Genomic DNA, 19,620 nt, shown 5'->3' with positions numbered 1-19,620 from the left:
TGAAGATAAAAAAGGCGGTAAATTTTTATCATATGTGTGCTTTAAGAATTACATATTTTGATACTAAAATCAACTTGATTGCCTTGTCAAGTTTAAAAACAAGAAGAACAGAAAATAAAATTATAAACAGCAATCATGTAGTTTCTTACTTTATTTTCAAAAAAAGATAATTTCTAATAAACTAAGCACACTAAAACTCACATCTGGAATATTTGTTTTTTCCCAATTTCATTGAAAATCATGTAAAAAATTCCCAAAACTGGCCTGGGTCCTTTTTCCCAAAATACCTAGAAAAACCCCGGGGGTAACACTTAATGCACCCTCCTGTGACGGTAGGGGCATACAAATAACAAAGGTAAAAAACATGCTTTTTACACTTTCAAGAAGTACCATCCCAAGGGAACAAAGAAGAGGCCAACATCCACAGGATATAGCTACCTGCACTAACAACAGTTGTCTTAAATACAAGTCACAAAGTGCTCAAGTTTAGAAGTATTAGAAGATGCACGCCAAATCACGGTACAATTCAGCAAGTGAGTGTCAAGGGTGCCTGTGCTTACACATAAAAAGGGGGGAGGGGTCTGGATGTCGGGGGCCTGTGATTACACATAAAAAGGGGGGAGGATCACTTCGACATGTTCAACGCCCATTTCATTTTTGGACAGTTCTGCACCTGAGTAAAAAGGGTTGGTCGTTTAATTTAGCAAAATGATGCCCTTACAATACAATACAGGATCCTTATAGGCCTAACTGTCCTATTTTCTATCATTTCTTCTTACTTTCACTTGGATTTCACGGGCAGTACGTCGACTGAGCATGCCCGAAAGCGTATAAGACACAGATCGATAACAGTCCTCGGAATTTGGATATTTTCTCAAAAATTTGCGTTTTCTGTGGAAAAAAGATTGTTTCAAAGACAAATTTAGGAAGTACAAAATACTACATTTATACGTCATATCACAAAAATTTCCGACTTTGTATGGTTTCAGAGGAGTTGCGGCTCAATGAAATCGTTCTCTTCCTTTAGTAGTATAGATTTCCAGTAAAATCCTGTTTAAAAGTGTCATTTAAAGACATACCATGATGGGTAATTACTAGCTTGTCAGTGCGCCTGGTAGAAATTGAAAGGTTCAGAATACTTTTCTATGGGCAACAAGGAACATCATTAGATTTGTAAGTAGAAGCCTTTAATTTTCAATTCTAACTCCCTTAAACACTAGATGCATGAGGTTTTCTATTTTTTGACAAAAGGTTGGTACTTTTTGAGAACTTGATATTGGGTAAAGGAAAGTGTAATTAAGGTAGATCTGGTGTCTTCTGCCACCTTGGATTGTAAAATAGCAGAAAACAATTGGTCTAGATCTTTAATGAAATGTGCAAATTTTTGAAAGATGAATGTAATTAATTTGTAAGACATTTCATCTTAAAGATGAAAATTATGTGCAACCTTTTTTTATCAAATTATTTTTTTTTTAAATACAGAATATGGTCAGATCATATGTTTTCGTACCTCATATGAAATCGTACTATGCATGCTTTTTCAATGGAAATTGTGACATCACAATGCATTCTTAATAGCAGGAAAACCCATGAGACGAGGATATATTTCCTTTGATTCAATTCTTTTCAACTTTGCCATATAAGGGGAGATAATTCAGCTAATGTAACTTTTATAAAGGAATGTTTTATGAATTTACCTATTTTGTTTTACAGCAGGAAAACTAGTCCCAAGCACATAATAAGATCAACCTTCTCATAATTTTATTGATTAAATTCTATCATTTGGTTTTCTTTATATCACACAAAATTTGGTTCGCCATGTATAATCTTTACAAAATCTGACAATTTTGCCCAATTTGTAGCTTGAATAAAAGCCCTTTGAACCATACTTTTCATTATATTTTTTTGAAATAAATGGGGAAAGTGTCCATGGGACACAGATGATGCCCCCGCTTGCATATCATATAAAGTTATAAAGGGGCATAACTGAAGAACAGTAAAAGTGACACTACCCAAATTTGTACTTGATCTGAGCTTTGTGGTAATAAGTATTGTGTACAAGTTTCATAACATTTGGTTGAGGCAAACTTAAGTAAGAGAACGGAAACAAAAAATTCAGCAATTTTTCCATTTGTAAAGGGGCATAACTCTAGAACGGTTAAAGTGAAGCCACCAAAATTCAATCTTGATCTGTGTTTTGTGGTAATAAGCATTGTGTATAAGTTTTATAACATTTGGTTGAGGTAAACTAAACTTAGAGAACGGAAACCAATTTCTGGGCGTATGTACGGACAAGGGTAAAACTTGATGCCCCCTCCGCTTCGGCGGGGGCATAAAAAGCATGATATAAACTACATTTTGGCCAACTATTAAAAAAGTTATGGATTTTGATATAGACCCCCCATCTACCTTAAAACTATATTTAATCATATCAACTACAGCTTTATTAGTTATGCAATTTACAGCGTGCATTTCAATAACAATATAAATTTAATGACATCTTGAAAATAAATCTTGTCCTCTGAGGAAATTTTGATGTCAACTGAGTACAATGGATTATAAAATATATGCAATTTCAAAATTCAATATTTGTTTTTTGTGTCAACCAAAAAAACAACCTTAACCTTTTGATAATTTTTTTTAAAAAGAAATCTGATCGATAAGCAGTCCATGGGAATGATGAACTACCAGAGAAACCCTAGGACAAAAACAATAGCAGGGACACTGTGTACTGCAGGATATCAAAGCATTGGTTTTAACAAGTAACGAGACTAAGGGAGTCTCAGTGGCTGAGTTATCCAAGTTGTTCATCTATAGTGATTACGAGCCAGTCAAAACTAAGCTTATGAGTTAGATCCCACTTGTGGTATAGCTGATTTGACTCCTATGTAAAATCGAATGAGATTGCTCATCATGCTGAAGGTAGGAAGTTTTCTCTGGGTAATCCAGCTTCCTCCACCAATAAAACTGGTGGACATGATACAACCCAGAGTGCTGAAAGTGGCTTGCAAACCAACAATCATGCTAATGAGATGGTTTGCCCAAATTACTTTACAGATTAATCATTTGTCTCCAGAGAGGTCTTAAATCTATCATAATTGGCCAATATTTTTTTATGGTAATAAATACTTTTTCAAGTAATAATGAAGATCACCACAGTGGTGCTTGAACCATTTGGTAAGGGCATCAAGAGCACTTTCTTCTATAAATGGTTTGTTACTTACAAATCTATTGAACCAACACATAACAGAGGCTACAAGAGTTATTTTCAATGCCTCAGTCATAAATTGTCTTACTTAAACAAACGTTCTGATCCATTATGATCAAATATTTCCTTAAGAACCAGGAAATTTATTTTTTGTGTGGCCTTCCGTACCAATGAATTTTTTTCACTTCCAAGTTACTAGCTCCATTTTACATTTTGGAATTATTTTCATATTTTCTTACCTTCAAGTTCCATACAACTGTCAACAGTTGATGAGGAGGCAATATGCTAACAACAATAGATTACATTTAAAACATATTGTCAGCAAAATATGACTCGAAGATTTTCTACAACTTGGATTTTTATTTTCAGTATTTTTCGCCAGTATTTCAATTGTTTAATCTGCAATTCATATACTCTGTCATTCAACCATTTTAAGATATAAATACATCTTTCATGAAGTCAGTTTTCAAAACTCTGCATCTCTCTGACTTTTGTCTACCCAACGGTGTTTTTTTAATTCAGTTTGACAGTCAGGAAGATTTGTTTTTGTCTTAGTGCAGAGGGGAAGTCAATCTACTGCTCTCAGGTAAAATACATACATGTCTGTTGACCTAGTGAACTAAGCAGCATTTTTTGCATGCAAGCTTTTAAATAAGAAAAGAAAAACTAGTTTACCAACCTGCCTTTTAAGATGTTTTAGTAAAGAGATTTTAAGGAACTTACCCCTGTCATTTCAATGTCTTCCCCATTTCTTTTACTTGTATTACTGTTGTTAGTTCCACTCCAACTTGAATTACTCCCCTGAAATAGTGTACAACGGTGAGCCTGGAATTCATTGGATGGTTTCAGACATTTGAACATTACTAACTCGTCTGAGAGGATGGACAAAGAAACTATTCCTACCACTTGACTTGGAGGGGGTGTTCAAAATCTAGGAAATTGTAAGCTATTTTGACAACTTTTCTGCTGTTCATACTTTATCTGGTTGTTTGCCGAGGAAAGCACTTTTTAATGAAAATGGTGTTAAAATTAACAATATATCAAAATTTAAATGATAAGAAAAGGAAAGAATAGTCCATTATTCTCTCAAAATGCTCATGCATATTGGTAACTCATAAGAAAGGTTAAGATAATTGCTAAACTCATTAAAATCAGGCTCAATTTATATCACTGTTAACCAAATTGTACAGAATATTGAAAATTAGGATCTTCTCTTGTAAGAATACATCAACATTGTTAGGAAAATCGTGAAATTAATCGTAGCAAAGTCTTACACTTTGATAACAAAGCCATGTTCTCATTCCAATAGAACTTAGGTTGCATGTGCTTGACATCACAACAAAAATTGCAACCACAATCATATTTTGAACAATGCTATAGATCAAATTGGACATTTTTGTTGGTGTTGCTAAGTAGGAAATTAAATAATATCATTCTTATAAGTTTTCATGTTCCAATTCATTCTTAAATCATGAAACAGTTTGTTTTCTAGTTGTTTAGGCTTCCATCACATCAAAATGGCTGCCGTTCGAATGTGTTTATAGGTCCCCTTCCAAGTACTAGAGTTCTGAATTTTCCTATTTCATTTGAAGAATTGTAATAAATCTATCATGCCATGCTAAATGCTTGTTTTAACTGTAACATCAGTAGGCATTATATTTTTGAACATTTTACACCTCGCTGACGCTCACTCAGTATAAAGATATTATCAAGTTAAAATGAGCACAGAGCATGGCATGAAATTTCTTAAATAAAAATATCTGAGAAAATAAGTTGGTTTACAGTACCTAGGCTCACACTGCTACAGAACCAAACAGGTGTAGGGGCAGTATGGGCCCTAATCTGAGCCCTTATTAAGACCATTAGTTCAAGTTGATGCATAAACATGCGAAAAAGTGAGGCAAGAACAATTTTTGTCATTATTTTCATGAGCTTTGCAATTCTCCCAGGAATATGCCAAAAATAGACATTTTGGAAAAAGTTGAACAAAATTTTTTGGGATTTCAACCACATTTAGGCCTAGGAAATATAGAGCACAGGGTTCACCAAAATAAACATTAGATAGGTATTTTTTTTTATAACAAACATACTGTTTAAAAAGATCTTTTTTGAAGTCATGCTTCATTTTTTTTTATATACCAAGGAGAATTTGTCTTATTTCTTAAAATTGGTGGAAAAGTGTAATAAGTGCTATGGGCTGTTCCATTAAAGCATACATGTTACCAGGATAAGGCACTTTCAAAATCAGATAACCACCTATAGAGGCAATTTTAGAACATCACTTGCAATTTACCTGAACAAAAAGAATCAACCCATATTTGAGATTTTAAAATGCCTTCCACGGGTCAACTGTACATGTATGTCTTTTGTGGAACAGCCCTAATTTTGACATAAAAAGAATGCTGATGTGAAAATTTCAAACTATGGCCTATTTTATATCAAGTCATCATTAAACTATGATACACTGTGATATTGGTCATTAAGGCGAAGTATACATAATTCAATCGGGTAAAATTTCTGATTTTTATGAAATTTGGTATGATTAAGAACTCATTGAGCTGCATCTGAATAGTGAGAAAATGTTGAGCTGCATCTGAATAGTGAGAAAATGATATATGTAGGATTTATATTATCAAAGATCCAATCAATTAAAAGTTTATGAACTACATCTTTAAATGTAAAGCATGTAAATAAATAGAGGCGAACATTTCACTATGAAAATCTCTAGGGGTTACTGGATTTATTTTTGCCAGGGAAACTGTTTAAGTATGTGTAACTTTTCAGCCTGAAAATACAATACATTATTTGATATGGTATTAGTCTCTTATGATGGTTTTTAATTATATCAGAAGAAAACACCTTAAACCCAGATTCCCCCTCCAAATGAGAAGTCACAACTTACAACTTCTTAAGGTTCTTAATTAATACACTTAAAAAACTTACTGCTGGACTAGGTTGTTGACTGGTGGGTTGTTGCAGCCCTGAACTTGGTGGTGTCTGTGAGGTCTGTTGTCTGGATGGAGTTGGTGAAAGAGCTGGTGGTTGAGAGTTTGATGAGTCTGATGGTGCTGGTGATATTCTTGATGATGGTGGTGGTGTGGGTCCGGATGGAGTATGCTGTCGAGATGGAGTATGAGGCATATACGATTGAGAAGACGGAGGAAGATACTGTTGTGATGGCGTAGAAGCATATCCGTATTGGTCGGAGGATGGTTGCTGATGACCATATTGTGGTCCCATCTACGCACAACAAAAACCTTATCAATTTGTTTCTTTTTTTTTTTTTGTTCTTAAATGTTATGTTTTTTGTGCATCTAATCATGCCACTTATTCTACTCCTAATGCTCAGATATGGTAACGCTTGAGTTTAATCATTATTTTTCGTTAGGTGTCCTAAGTATTGTCATCACTGCATTAGAAATAGCAACCCAAATTTTTTTTTTAAATGTGATCTTTTATTTCTTTAAAATTTATATGCATATATGGGTTACATCAAAAGGAGCTTATTGAAAAGTTGCAGGAATGATTGAAGAAATTCGTATTGCTCGAGAATTCAAAACATTTTAGTATTTTTTAGATTTTCATATGTAGAGTCCACTGACATATTTAAAATCAATGACATGACACATGTAACCAGAGAATAACAAATATACCAAGAAAATTTTGCAAATCAAACCGGGCAGGGATAAATATTATTTCAATTTTTTCATATGGGCATAATATGATTTTTTTCAACAAAATAACCCAGAAGTGTATCAGGCACATTTGAAAATCTGCTATACAAGTCATATGCAGCCTCTTATAGAAAGGAAAATTAAAATATTTATTTTGATAGTAAAATTAAGACTGAGCCTAATTTTTATAATAAAGAAGAGACTGATCCTAATTTTGATATTAACAAGAATGTGTCCATAGAACAGGGATGCCACACTCACACTATCATTTTCTATGTTCATTGGACCGTGAAATTTGGGTCAAAACTCTAATTTGGCATTAAAATTTAGAAAGATCATATCATAGGGAACATGTGTACTAAGTTTCAAGTTGATTGGACTTCCAACTTCATCAAAAACTACCTTGACCAAAAACTTTAACCTGAAGAGGGACAGACGGACGCACAGACCGAAAAACATAATGCCCCAAGGTGGGGCATAAAAATGAGACTGAACTTTATTTTGGTTCTTGCACATGACAGTCAATTAACATTAAAATTAAAGTACTAGTCCTCAAGAGATACTTGGCATTTGTTATTCTCTGTTGTCACCATAGCTAACATACATGACCAAGACACATTAAATAGTACTTCCATGATCTACATGACAAATCAATAATAAATAAAATTCAGTCAATTGAGTTACATGTACAAATTTTCTATCAGTTGAAGCTGAATTTTTCAATGCTTTCCATAAATCTGTTTTCACTTGGACATGATTTGTTTCTTTAAAAATACATGTCAAATAAAATTTATCTAAATTGTGTGACAATTCTGTAAATCTAATAATAGAAACAATCAGTTGACATGCCAACCTAAATACGCAATACATACCTGGTTATTGTAACCAGCATTCTGTCTGTTTGGCGTTCCTGTCATACCAAATCTGGAGTTGGGTGAAAACTGTCCTGGGCTATATTGGTTAGGCATCATGGAATAATTCGGAGAAAAACTTGACCTTTGTTGACCTGCATCAGGTCCACCCTATATAAAAGAATTAAATCATAAATTAAAAGTAAACTCTATAACAATGTCTGCTGGCATCACTACATGAAGTCCAACACAACATTTACTTCTAGTTATGCTGGACATTACATCTTTTCAGCTTGTCCAGTTATTTCTAACAAATAATTGACATTGGTGTTACGCTAACTAACTGGTGAACATCCCTAAGAAATGCCCCAGTTCTACAGTTTCAAACCTAAATAAGTAATAGTTTCAGGTTACGGTACACTTTGGAAATACAGCTGTTTCACAAGCCCCGCCTCTTTTGGGGAGATATACAATATTCATAGATATTTTGATTTGTTTACGTACTGGTTCCCAGATATGATCTCTATGTTTCATCTCATAGAGAAATAACTTGGGAATGTTACCAGTATAAAAACACATTGAATTCTCAGAAAGACCCAAAATGAAGGTAGGGGTAGTACAGAATTTTAGTTTAAGTTTAAACTCTTATAAGTTCGGGTTATAAACGTTGAAAATATGCCACACAGCCCTATGTTTTGACCTTTGAATAAAAAAGTAGTGCATATCAACTTTCCATACTAGGATATAATTTTTTTACGAAACTTCATAGTAAAAGTGGCACAGCTTTAGCCGCAAAGGGAGTTCCTATGGGAATTCGCATTGTCTATATTTACAGAAGTGCAACCTTCAGTGGTGGTGATCGGTAAATTAATGATGACTATCAATATCTCCTGGATTACCTCTTATTAAATCAAAATATTAGGGATATTAATTGGATTATATATATGTCAACTTCAATAATATAAATTCAGAAATTTTTGCATGCATTTATTTTTTATTGAACAATGGACACAAATGCAAAACTAATTATTGTGATATCAGGAAATAATGCATAGAAATATTATCAAAATCGAAAATGAGACTTTCTTGCAAAACCTTTCCTATTATAATTTTCGCAATAATAAAATCATGTCAAAATTTCTGATTTTACAGTATTCATGATGTCCACTTATAAATTAAGTAATTCTGAGAATCGGATGAATTGTTCTCAAAAAGTACAATGGTGTATTATTACAATTGCTTTTTATTCTTTTTGTCATAGACTCAGTTCATATTTTATTTTATGTAGTTACATTGAGGTACCTTGTTGTTTGGACGTTAGGGTTTTAGTCCTATCTAATTTCATTTCAGCATATATAATGATGCATCTTTAATTTTTTGTTGGTTTTTAAGGACCTCATTATGAAAACTTAACCTTTACCACTGATTCATGTAATAAAGTCTAGGTCAGATGATCCTATGTACTAAATATACTATCTTATTACTCATAACAAATTCACATGATTATAAAACAATATATTTTTAAGCTAGTTGCTGTACCATGAAAATGGAAGGATGGAAATAATGTAACACAAGGCATCAATTTACAAGGTATGAAGCATCCAGGTCTTCTACCTTCTGACATGTAAACCTTTGAACAAATATATCATGCTTTTGCCACCTGATTAGCGGGTCACAGATGAGACAAAAAAAAAATGCAGCAGTTTTTGTTGAAAGGGATAAACATTATACATGCACTTGCACAAAAATATATTTCTCAATATAAAAACCCATTCTCTCCCTTCCACATGATTAAAATGTAACATGGTTGGTGACTAATAGTCAATACAAGTTTGAAATATAAATTTATAAATAAAAGTTTTAAATTTGGACTATTAAAAATGTATATTAGCCTGCAGGAAAAACAACAAGTTCACTTCAGTTCCAGTAATTGTATTCCGGGCACATGCTTGCAAGGACATTGGTTGGCTGACAACATTGGCAAGGGAGAAGCACAATCCACATGAACAGTTGTGTAATCAAATATTTTATTTCTTAGATATTTTTAAAATCAAAAATTTTATTTCTTAGATATTTCAAGTATAAAATGTTTAAAATATGTCTCCTTACATTAATGTCCAGTCATACAAATTGCCATTAATGTGCATGGAACCATTTTATTACTTTTCTCTTATTTTCTTTCAGTAGTAAAATTTTATGAATAAATCGGACTACTGACTTTATTAGAAACAATCAAATTATGAAAACCCACTTACCCTTGGATTACTGCTTTTTTTTCAGATGGGGAATCCCCGGTTAAATACAGAGCAGAATCATTTTGTTTAAAAAATTTAAAAACTGAAGATGGATCGTACCAATAGATGAACTTGTATATTGTGTTTAAATTGCAAAATTTACAAAAGATTAAGCTTTTACTATACTGTATACAAAGGGCATGTAATCTTATTGCCTTAATGTCATAATATATTGGATATGTTAACAAAGCCATTCATCAAAGTGGAACATATCAGTTTCTATTATCTTCAATGACAATAATCTCCCAAGGTATTTACACTGGAGTATGTTGACATCCTTCAATGGCCAATCAAAATTAGACAAAAGCACATGGCTAATCAGCATAATCTGTAGTGCCAAAGTTCATCCAGGTACAACAATAAAGTAATATTTACAAGTCAATCATGCAAGCTTTTAATTCATTCATGTCTGATTTTTATAATTTATGGCTCCTAATCGTATTTTCCCTTTCATCTTAGAAAGATAAATGTAAGGTTTAACATATGTTAGTACCCTGTACATGAGTATGTCATGGCAAGTGGAAAATAGATCTGAAGATTTGTCTTCTTGTAACTAATGCTTTTTATTCTAATGCAAAGAAAGTCATCCCAAATTTGCTACCAGTTTTAGAAACTAAAGACTAGGCAAACGGGATGTGAATAACTTGTATATAATCTCAATTATTATCTGACTCTACTTAGTGATGAAACAAATCTTGGATACTGAACAACACTGACGGATAAAGAAGCAAATTATAAAGCTTATTATGGAAACATGTCACTTTAGCATCTTTTGAAAATCTTCATACTTTTTTTTTTGGTCCTTATAACCTAATGAAACAGAACTGAAGTGTAGAATATATATTTGGCTAAAAATAACTTAAATTTTAAGGTGGGAAAATGTACTTATTGAAAGACAGTTCTGACTAGTCCGTATGTACATATAAGATACACATTTGGAGGTCATCAAAAAAATTGAATTAAATAAAAAAAAATTAACATTTGAATCATTCCATTGACCCTTCACATAAATTTCCTGTCAAAGAGAATCTTTGTCCAACATGTTCAAAGTATTGCATTATGCATTCCTTCAAATCTCATAATAAATATTCATTGGTTTCTGTTTTGTTTCAAGCTTTAAAAGAAATGCAACCTGTAGAAATAATTTTTTTCATGTTTAAGTAAAACTTAAGATAATAAAACTTGCAAGTTTGGATAAAACTATGAGTCTTCCAAGTTAGAATGGTTGGCTGCAGTCAAAATCTTGATAACATAAGCAGAAATGGTTCAGTCCATCTTTTGGAATGGTAAACCCCCTAAAAATTCTCCGATAAAAAATCAAATAGCAGACCAAAACTTAAAACGTATAGTAGCTACGATTTTCACTAAAATATTTTTTTAATCTATATGCCTGATTTTGTACAAAAAGTTAATTAAGTATAAATAAAACCATCACTGTTTTCTTTCCTTTTAGCATTTAGAAGCTTTTTAACGTTTTATAACTGAATTTAATTTTTGTCTACCAGACAAAAATTCGATGTTAAGCCAACCCTTATTCATATGACCTATGTTGACCTTAACTCAGCAGTTCTCAATGCGCAATTGCACGTTGTCCCTTGAAGGGAAAATGTCGAACAGAGGAATGTTATCGCAGTAATGGAACGTGTATTTACAGTTTCTTTGAGAAAAAGGAACAGAAAAGAGGTGCAGACAAGTTATTGAAAATTGAAAATAAATAAAGGCGAAGAGATCGGTCATTAGAATCACTTAAAAAACCTGTCACGCAGGCAATAGGAAGGTTTGCAAGATGTTTACATTTCTAAACTATTCCAGATCATATGAAAACAAATTGTGACATGCTCAAATCGTTATGGTCCAAAATATGTTTATAAATTTACGAGCAGTGATCTCTCAACTTAGCAGAAATTAAAAATCAACTTCTTACAATTAAATATTCTTCTTCCAGAGTATCCTTCAAGATGTCCCCAATTCAATTCACAAATACGTGTATACATTATCAGCATTGTTTTGTCATACAAATGAAAGTTGTAGCTACTATCCCTTTAATGTCAAGTATCTGGGCAACTTCGGTTGAATTTTGTCAAGCAGTTTTAAAAAAATTGCTAATTAACAAATGCCAAGTGAGTGTCTTTGTATCAGAATCTGTATTACATTGTAGTTTGGTAGAATTCACTGAAGGCGTTTTCAATAAGTTGGGGAATAACAAGGTGTAACCCTGACAATCACAACAATGTAAGACAACACAAGTGATCCATCAAGTGTTGCTCCACAAAAATTACTGAAAAAAGTTAAAAATCAACATTGACCCTTTCAAAACAGACATCGAATATGGCCATGAAAAGAAGGTACACAATTTCAAGAAATTCAGCAGCAAAACAAATCTAACAAAAAAGAGATGCAAATTCATGCTCTCACACTCCTCCACAACAACTTAAAGCTGATCTAGACAATTAATTTTTATTTTCAAGAACAAAAAGAGCAATCATCCTTTTCCAATTGACTGGACTTGGTTAACAAAACATTTTTCTGACCATAAACAATACAAACAAGTGTGCTTGTGTACAAGCTAAAATATATAGCCTGCTCAAACAATCATGATTGAATCTTATGTTGAAAGTCTATATGATTAAGTAGGTTCACTACACATTTCACATTAACTTAACATAATCAATGTTCCATAAAAATTCGTAAGGGTTCCGCAGAACCCAGTGTCTCGCCTACTTTTGCTGTTAATCGCAGGCTCAACAAAAATGAGGAAAAAAAATTAATAAAAATATTCCTCTCTATACTATCTTTTGATTGTAAGTAGCTTCTGTCCAAGTTTGGTAAAAATCCAGGATGGTTTTTGAATCTAATAAATGTTTTTAAAACTTTAACTGCAGACTGTATGTAAAGTTAACTGGAAGAAAAACTAAGTCCATTTATAAGTAAAATACGGAAAAAATGGAACAAAATTTTATCAAAATTTCCTTCTAGATACTAGCTTTTGATCATAAACAAGCTTCTGTCCAAGTGTGGTACAAATCCAGGATAGTTTAAGAAGGTTGTTAATATTTTAAAAACTTTAACCACAGAGTGAATGTAATGTTAACTGGCAGAAAAACTAAGTCCGTTTATAAGTAAAATACGGAAAAAATGGATTTTGTTTTTTACAAAATTTACCTCTGGATACTATCTTATGATCATAAACAAGCTTCTTTCCAAGTTTGGTAGAAATCTAGGATAGTTTAAGAAAGTTATTAAAATTTCAAAAACTTTAACCACAGAGTGAATGTAATGTTTCCTGGCAGAAAAACTAAGTCCATTTATAAGTAAAATACGGAAAAAATGGATTTTTTTTTTTACAAAATTTACCTCTGGATACTATCTTATGATCATAAACAAGCTTCTTTCCAAGTTTGGTAGAAATCTAGGATAGTTTAAGAAAGTTATTAAAATTTCAAAAACTTTAACCACAGAGTGAATGTAATGTTTCCTGGCAAAAAAACTAAGTCCATTTATAAGTAAAATACGGAAAAAATGGAATTTGTTTTTTACAAAATTTACTTTTGAATATAATCTTATGATCATAAACAAGCTTCTGTCCAAGTTTGGTAGAAATCCAGGATAGATTAAGAAAGTTATTAAAATTTCAAAAACTTTAACCACAGAGTGAATATTTGTGGACGCCGCCGACGACAACGACGCCGACGGAATGTTGGATCGATATGTCTCGCTTTTTCGACAAAAGTCGAAGGCTCGACAAAAATGAGGCCAAGGTCAGAGGAACCTTGCCAGACAGACATGTTATCTTAAAATCCATAATCAACTGTAGCTGACCTATTGTGTTTTGTTTTTTTTATGAAACGCAAGTGCACACATTGAAATGTCTCCCCTGCTTTACTGACCGTGATTGATTTAATGTTGAGTCTATTAAAAATAAAGGTTTTACTACAAGTATCAAATAAACTTAACATTATCAAACCTAAACTCAATCTATAACTCATCATAGTTGACTCACATACTAAAATTTAGGTCAATATGTGAAGGCGTTTAGAAAAAAAGTCAGTATAATATTGACCAATGAATCATGAAAATGAAGTCAAAGTTAGATGAAACCTGCCAGACTGACATGAACCACTTTCCATCATTCCATACACCACATATAGTTGACCTTCTGCTTATAGTATCTGAGAAATGTACCTAATCATGTAACTTTAACCTTGATCACTGATCCATGAAATGGGGTCAAGGTCAGGTGAACCCTGTCTGACGGACATGTAGACATTCCAATGAACCCACTTACCAAATACAGTTATCATATGACTCATAATAAGTGAGAATTTCACATAAAACTTTTTAAAAAATTCAAGCAGTAGCTGAACTATGAAAATGAGGTCAAGGAAACTTTGTAGCATATATAAGGTATCTGCAAACAAGATATGAAGCATCCAGATCTTCTAAATATAAAGCTTTATACAAATAGTTTAGGCCGCCACTGGATAGTTATCCCTGTCTCATATTTGTCACAGGCGAGACAAAAATTTAACTTTGACCAATGAATCATGAAAATGAGGTCAAGGTCAGCTGGACCCTGCCGCAGACATGTACACCTTAAAACCATTCCACATCTTGCCTGCTTTGAATTATATGTTGATCTGTTTGTCATGATAGTTTATTTAGAGTCTAGATTTTATAACATTTCACATTATAAACTTAATATAATCAATGTTCCATGAAAATAAGGCCAAGGTCAGATGAACCTTGCCAGACAGACATGTAATCTTACAATCATTCCATAATCAAATATAGTTGACCTTATTTTAATTTCATTGAAACCGCCTTTTTCAGGAAACTAAACTTTGACCAATGAACCTTGAAAATGAGGTCAAGGTCAGTGGGAGCCTGACATTTACACTTTAAACCCTTCAACATACAAAATAAAGTTGACCTATTGCTTATAGTATTTAATAAACTAACTTAACCAGGAAAGTTAATCACTGTTCCATGAAATATGGTCCAAGTCAGGTGAACCCTGTTTGAATACTATGCAAACAAAAATTCATTTTTTATGCATTGTATCAGTAGAAATATTTTAAAAGTGCACTTGTTTCTGCAACAGCACTCCTCACACTTTGTTTTCAAGGGTCTGACAACACTCTACTTTCTTTTCTTTCAATCATTAAACTTGTCAATGAACAAAATGAATGCACTTTTGGTCAAATAGTCCGTCACGAATTTCTATTAAATATGTTAGCGGTTGCAACAAATTATTTGTTGCCAAAAGGTTGTGAAAAAAAAATCCTCACAAAAACACTAAAGTTGGAGCCATACTATGTGGTCAGTCAGGAAATCATGAACACATGATCATATATGCAAAGATGTTTTCATTTTCTCATGCCTACGTCAAACTTAACCAGCAGCTCCACATTTGAAATTACTTTAACTGGTTCTAAATTTATGATTTTTGACCACAATAAAGAAAGGTTAAGCTGGAAACCATTTTTTCTCTATCAGAAAATCGGACAGGCTCACACTTGAAAAAAGCTGACCTGGTGAAATTTTGGCAGTCAGGACCGACAGTTTTTAAAGAAGTCTGAAAAATAATGTCATATTTTGTTTAATTTATTCTTCAATAGTTGGATTTGATTGTATCCACATTCACATCTATATTTAGGCATCCGACAAGTAAACGAAAGTTAAATATAACTTAAAATTTTATCAATAGGTTACCAGTTGATTCTGTAATTGTTCACAGTATATTCAATCATAGCTGTTAGACATTTTGTACAACCAAGATTAAGGCAATTGTTGGCTAATATATATACAACCAAATGAATTATTGAGCGTGAAGAATCAATTGTGTTTTAAATAGTCTTGGATGTACAAATATCTTAATTTTTCATTTTAAACCATCTTGCCAATGTTCGTATAGTCCTTGGTAATGAAAGTCAGAAAGACAATTATCAATGATACCTAGTTCGAACCTTGTAACCAGAATGAGAGTTTTGAATTAAGGGCGCCCTTTAAAACATTAACAGACATGGTGGAATTTAAACAAACACAGCAAAATCAAATTTTTCTCTTATTTCTTGCTTTAACATTTGATGATGATGGATGGCTGCTTAACGTCCAGCAGCAAATTAATATGCATATTCAGGACGAGAATATGTTAATGTAATATGAATACTAAACCTGCTTTGTACTAGACCGACACTTTTAGCAGGGTTCTCACTGAGGATTTTTGGCCATGGTGAGTCCAACAGTAAGAAGAAGATATTTTATTGCAATATAATTTATCATCTTAGTCTTCATGACCTAATAGAGCAATGAAATGACATTAAATTCAGATTTCTATTAAACTTTTGCGATAAAATGATGATGTGTGTTCAGTTTATACAAAATATTTTAATCTTGATACATCTTTGGACTCACCAGTTTTGAAAATGGTGAGTCCAGACAGATTTTCATGAGTCCAGGACTCATGGACTCGCCTTAGTAAGACCCCTGTTTTAGCCAGGCTTTTAACATGCTAGTTCACATGGTAACAGTCTGCAGATAGACACCTTACCCAGACACATTAATCTGACTTCTAGCCAGTCTTTGCTCTTACTCCTTAATGCTGTGTGCTTAGTGGAGAAGCAGCAAATACCAATTTTAAAGTTTTTGGTTTAACTGGGCCAGGGTTCGAACCAACAACCTCCCGCACTAGAGGCGCACACGCTACCACTGAGGCGGTCTTTAGCATTTGAGTAGTACTCTAATCCGTTGCCTGGCTATATTAATTTAAGAGTAAATGACTGCACATTTCAAGACTGAATTCAGATGATTACATGTTTATTTCGTCAAATATCGGAATCATGTGCATTTGGATGGAGAATTTTTCACTCAATACACTGGTGTTGCGACCCCTGATCATAATATCTTGTATTATTTATTTCATCAAGAGTAGTGTTTAAGAACTTTAACAATCACCCTTTTACACAGGATTTGCAAGAAAAATTTGTCCATTAAGGGAAAATCACTCCTAATTTAAAAATTCTGGGCAGAACACTATATATACTAGATTTAAATTTGTTCTATCAATCTTTACACTTGGCCACAGACCCAACAGTCTAGGCTTGTAAACATGCGATCAGGTGTGTGTGAATTTCGACTACAGGCAAATAGAATCTATATGTAAAAAGATGCACAGAAGATAATGTTTAGTAAAAATGAGTTCAAAACAAGCACCAAACTCTTAAAATATCCATAATACAAACAATAAAAAAACGCAAAGGTAGATGTAAATACTAATTCAATTTCTAAACATATATGTCACAGTAAATTTTGAATCATTTTAAATTCTTATATCAAAATCAATAATATTTTATTGCATGAAATATCAAATTCCATAAAATTACTCATGCATACAGAAAGGTAAACAATTACAAAGCATCTGTCAATAATAAATTTACTTTCATTTTCTTGGATGTCATTCAATAATTTAGGGGATTTCCAACATCTATGCTTTTATTATCTACACAAATGAAAATAGATTATCCCAGGACTGAGATTAATTGATTGCTTTATGGGCTTCCCAGCCAATCAGACAAAGGTCACAATAGTCTTGCCTCCAAATTCAAAATTGATTTTTCATTCATGTGATAAAAATGCATTACCAATAAATCCTAGTAATAATGAATGCAATATTTCTCTCAATTTATGTTTTAATAATTGAGTATAGCTTATCAATAACCACTTGGAAGAAAAAGTAATTATGTAACTAGATTGATAAGATTATTTACAACTCTGGCGGGCAATACAAACATGATCAATAGATTAATGTCACATGGCAGTTAATGACTTCCTTTAGTCAAAGTGAAAGTAGATAAAAAAACAACTTACCTGACCCCTGTAAGGAGTCCCTGGACCTGGTGGAAAACTAGCTGGTTGTCTATTTCCAGCCCAACCTTGCTGCATGTTGTATGGTGTTCCCTGCGCTGTCATCTCGGGTGGCACTTTCTGGTGATATTCACCATAATTATTTCCCTGCATTCTCCCTGGCGTGTTTGGTGTCTGCAGAAGCTGATTTAGTGTTGGTGTTGGTCCAGACTGCTGTGAAATGCTTTGTCCTGACAACATTGATCTTTGCCCTTGTGGATAGGATTGTGGCATTCCTGGACCACCAGGGCCCATCTGTGGCCTCATAGGTATCATGTTCGGTTTGCCTGGATGTCCACTCTTCATTCCAGGCTGCATATACTGAGCCTGAAAAGTATTTTGATTAATAATTTCTGAACTTCCTGCCATTCCGCCATGTTGATCGCCTGGGTTAAAGTTTTCACGATTATACGGATTGTACCCTTGCATTTGCCCTGGATGCATCATTGGGTTCATTCTTCCGTAGTTGTCAACCCCCATCATCTGTTCCCTAGGTGATGGGGGATAATTATTCATATCAACGTTCATGTTAGGCCCTTCAATTTGATTAAAATATTCGCCTTGTTCATTGCTCATGTTTTGTTGGCCTCCATCTTGAAACGAGTCCATTGTGTTTCCCCGTAAATTCTTCGGTGATTTGAGCTTTTTGCTCTTTACTTGTCTATTATGCCCTTTACCAGGGCCAGCATTTTCCATACTTCACTTACCGAAAAGTTCCTGACCCTCCGGTCGACTCCAGTTGCTTCAGTTTCCTGTCTTTGTTGTATACACAGAAGAGTTTCTTCAGCATTATTCTATTTACCCACCCTTCTAGAGCGAGAAATTGACCGTGACACCTATGAATAATCAACTCACATGTTTCGGGATACTTTTCTTGAATTGCGGTGCGTCCTTAGATTGTCAATAAACACGCATGTATCGAACTGAGGCAGATTGCAATAGGGTAAATCTTAGTCAGATGGCAGCATGGTCTTATCAAACAGTGTATTATGTTGTTCTCTTCAATAAGCGGGAATATCGGACGAGAATAGCGATTCATACGCCTCTATAGGGATCGTGAAATTATGGGTTATGGGTGCTATGTATACTTTAAAAACAATAACAATCATTTCCTGTGTCAAAATATACAATTTGAACACGGAGCATGACTTCTATCAAATTCGGGAATTCTTTTACGTAAATTGTCCACTGAGCGCAGATATACTAATATTGAGTTGTGAAGCGTCCGAGGCATTTCTTTTCAACACGGCTTGTTCAATTAGCTGATCGCTTTACCTCCCACGTGTCGTTACAAAAAATGACAATTTCACGATGGAGTGGCTTGATTTTGCACCAAATGTAATTCAAATCCGACTTCAAAATCCGAATAACATCTTTTCTTATATATTCGAGGCGTTTCTATGGGTTATATATTGTAAAAACAAAAATTTGACCTTTACTCTGGGGAGATGAACAGAACAGCATTTGATTGCCTGAAGGCTTTCTATTGACGTCAATCAGACGGGAAAATCTGATATTATTGAGCATGCAAATGTATCTGTTTTCATTTTTTCCTTGACAGTATTGGTGCATAGATCGCATGTAGCAGTTTATTGACTTTGAAAATTTTAAACTAAAGTTAAACTAACGAAGATAAAGTAAAATGTCAGAATTTTCGAACAAAGCAAAATTGGAGCAGTTTTAAGAGATAA

At 33.4% G+C, this 19,620-nt stretch overlaps 1 protein-coding gene across 4 annotated transcripts in view; it reads right to left on the bottom strand.

Annotated features, from left to right (window-relative positions):
- LOC127725586 (trithorax group protein osa-like) overlaps window positions 1-18,970 on the bottom strand; it is a 56,130-nt gene extending 37,160 nt beyond the window's left edge. For 2 of the 4 annotated variants that reach the window (XM_052232664.1, XM_052232665.1), the window contains exons 1-4: window positions 17,894-18,969; window positions 7,755-7,904; window positions 6,152-6,448; window positions 3,932-4,009 (exon numbers count right to left, since the gene is read on the bottom strand). In XM_052232664.1, coding sequence (XP_052088624.1) covers window positions 3,932-4,009; window positions 6,152-6,448; window positions 7,755-7,904; window positions 17,894-18,625 — 1,257 coding nt within the window. In that variant the 5' untranslated portion in view covers window positions 18,626-18,969. Of the gene's footprint in view, window positions 1-3,931; window positions 4,010-6,151; window positions 6,449-7,754; window positions 7,905-17,893 lie in introns of all 4 variants that reach the window. The other 2 variants (XM_052232663.1, XM_052232666.1) reach the window with 2 other exon arrangements.
- Between the last annotated feature and the right edge of the window lie 650 nt (window positions 18,971-19,620).

The sequence above is a fragment of the Mytilus californianus genome, unplaced genomic scaffold, assembly GCF_021869535.1.
Source record: "Mytilus californianus isolate M0D057914Y unplaced genomic scaffold, xbMytCali1.0.p SCAF_15, whole genome shotgun sequence".
NCBI classification, from domain to species: Eukaryota; Metazoa; Mollusca; class Bivalvia; order Mytilida; family Mytilidae; genus Mytilus; species Mytilus californianus.
Note: the sequence above shows the minus strand (reverse complement) of the source record. Positions and strands in the feature narration are given on the sequence as shown.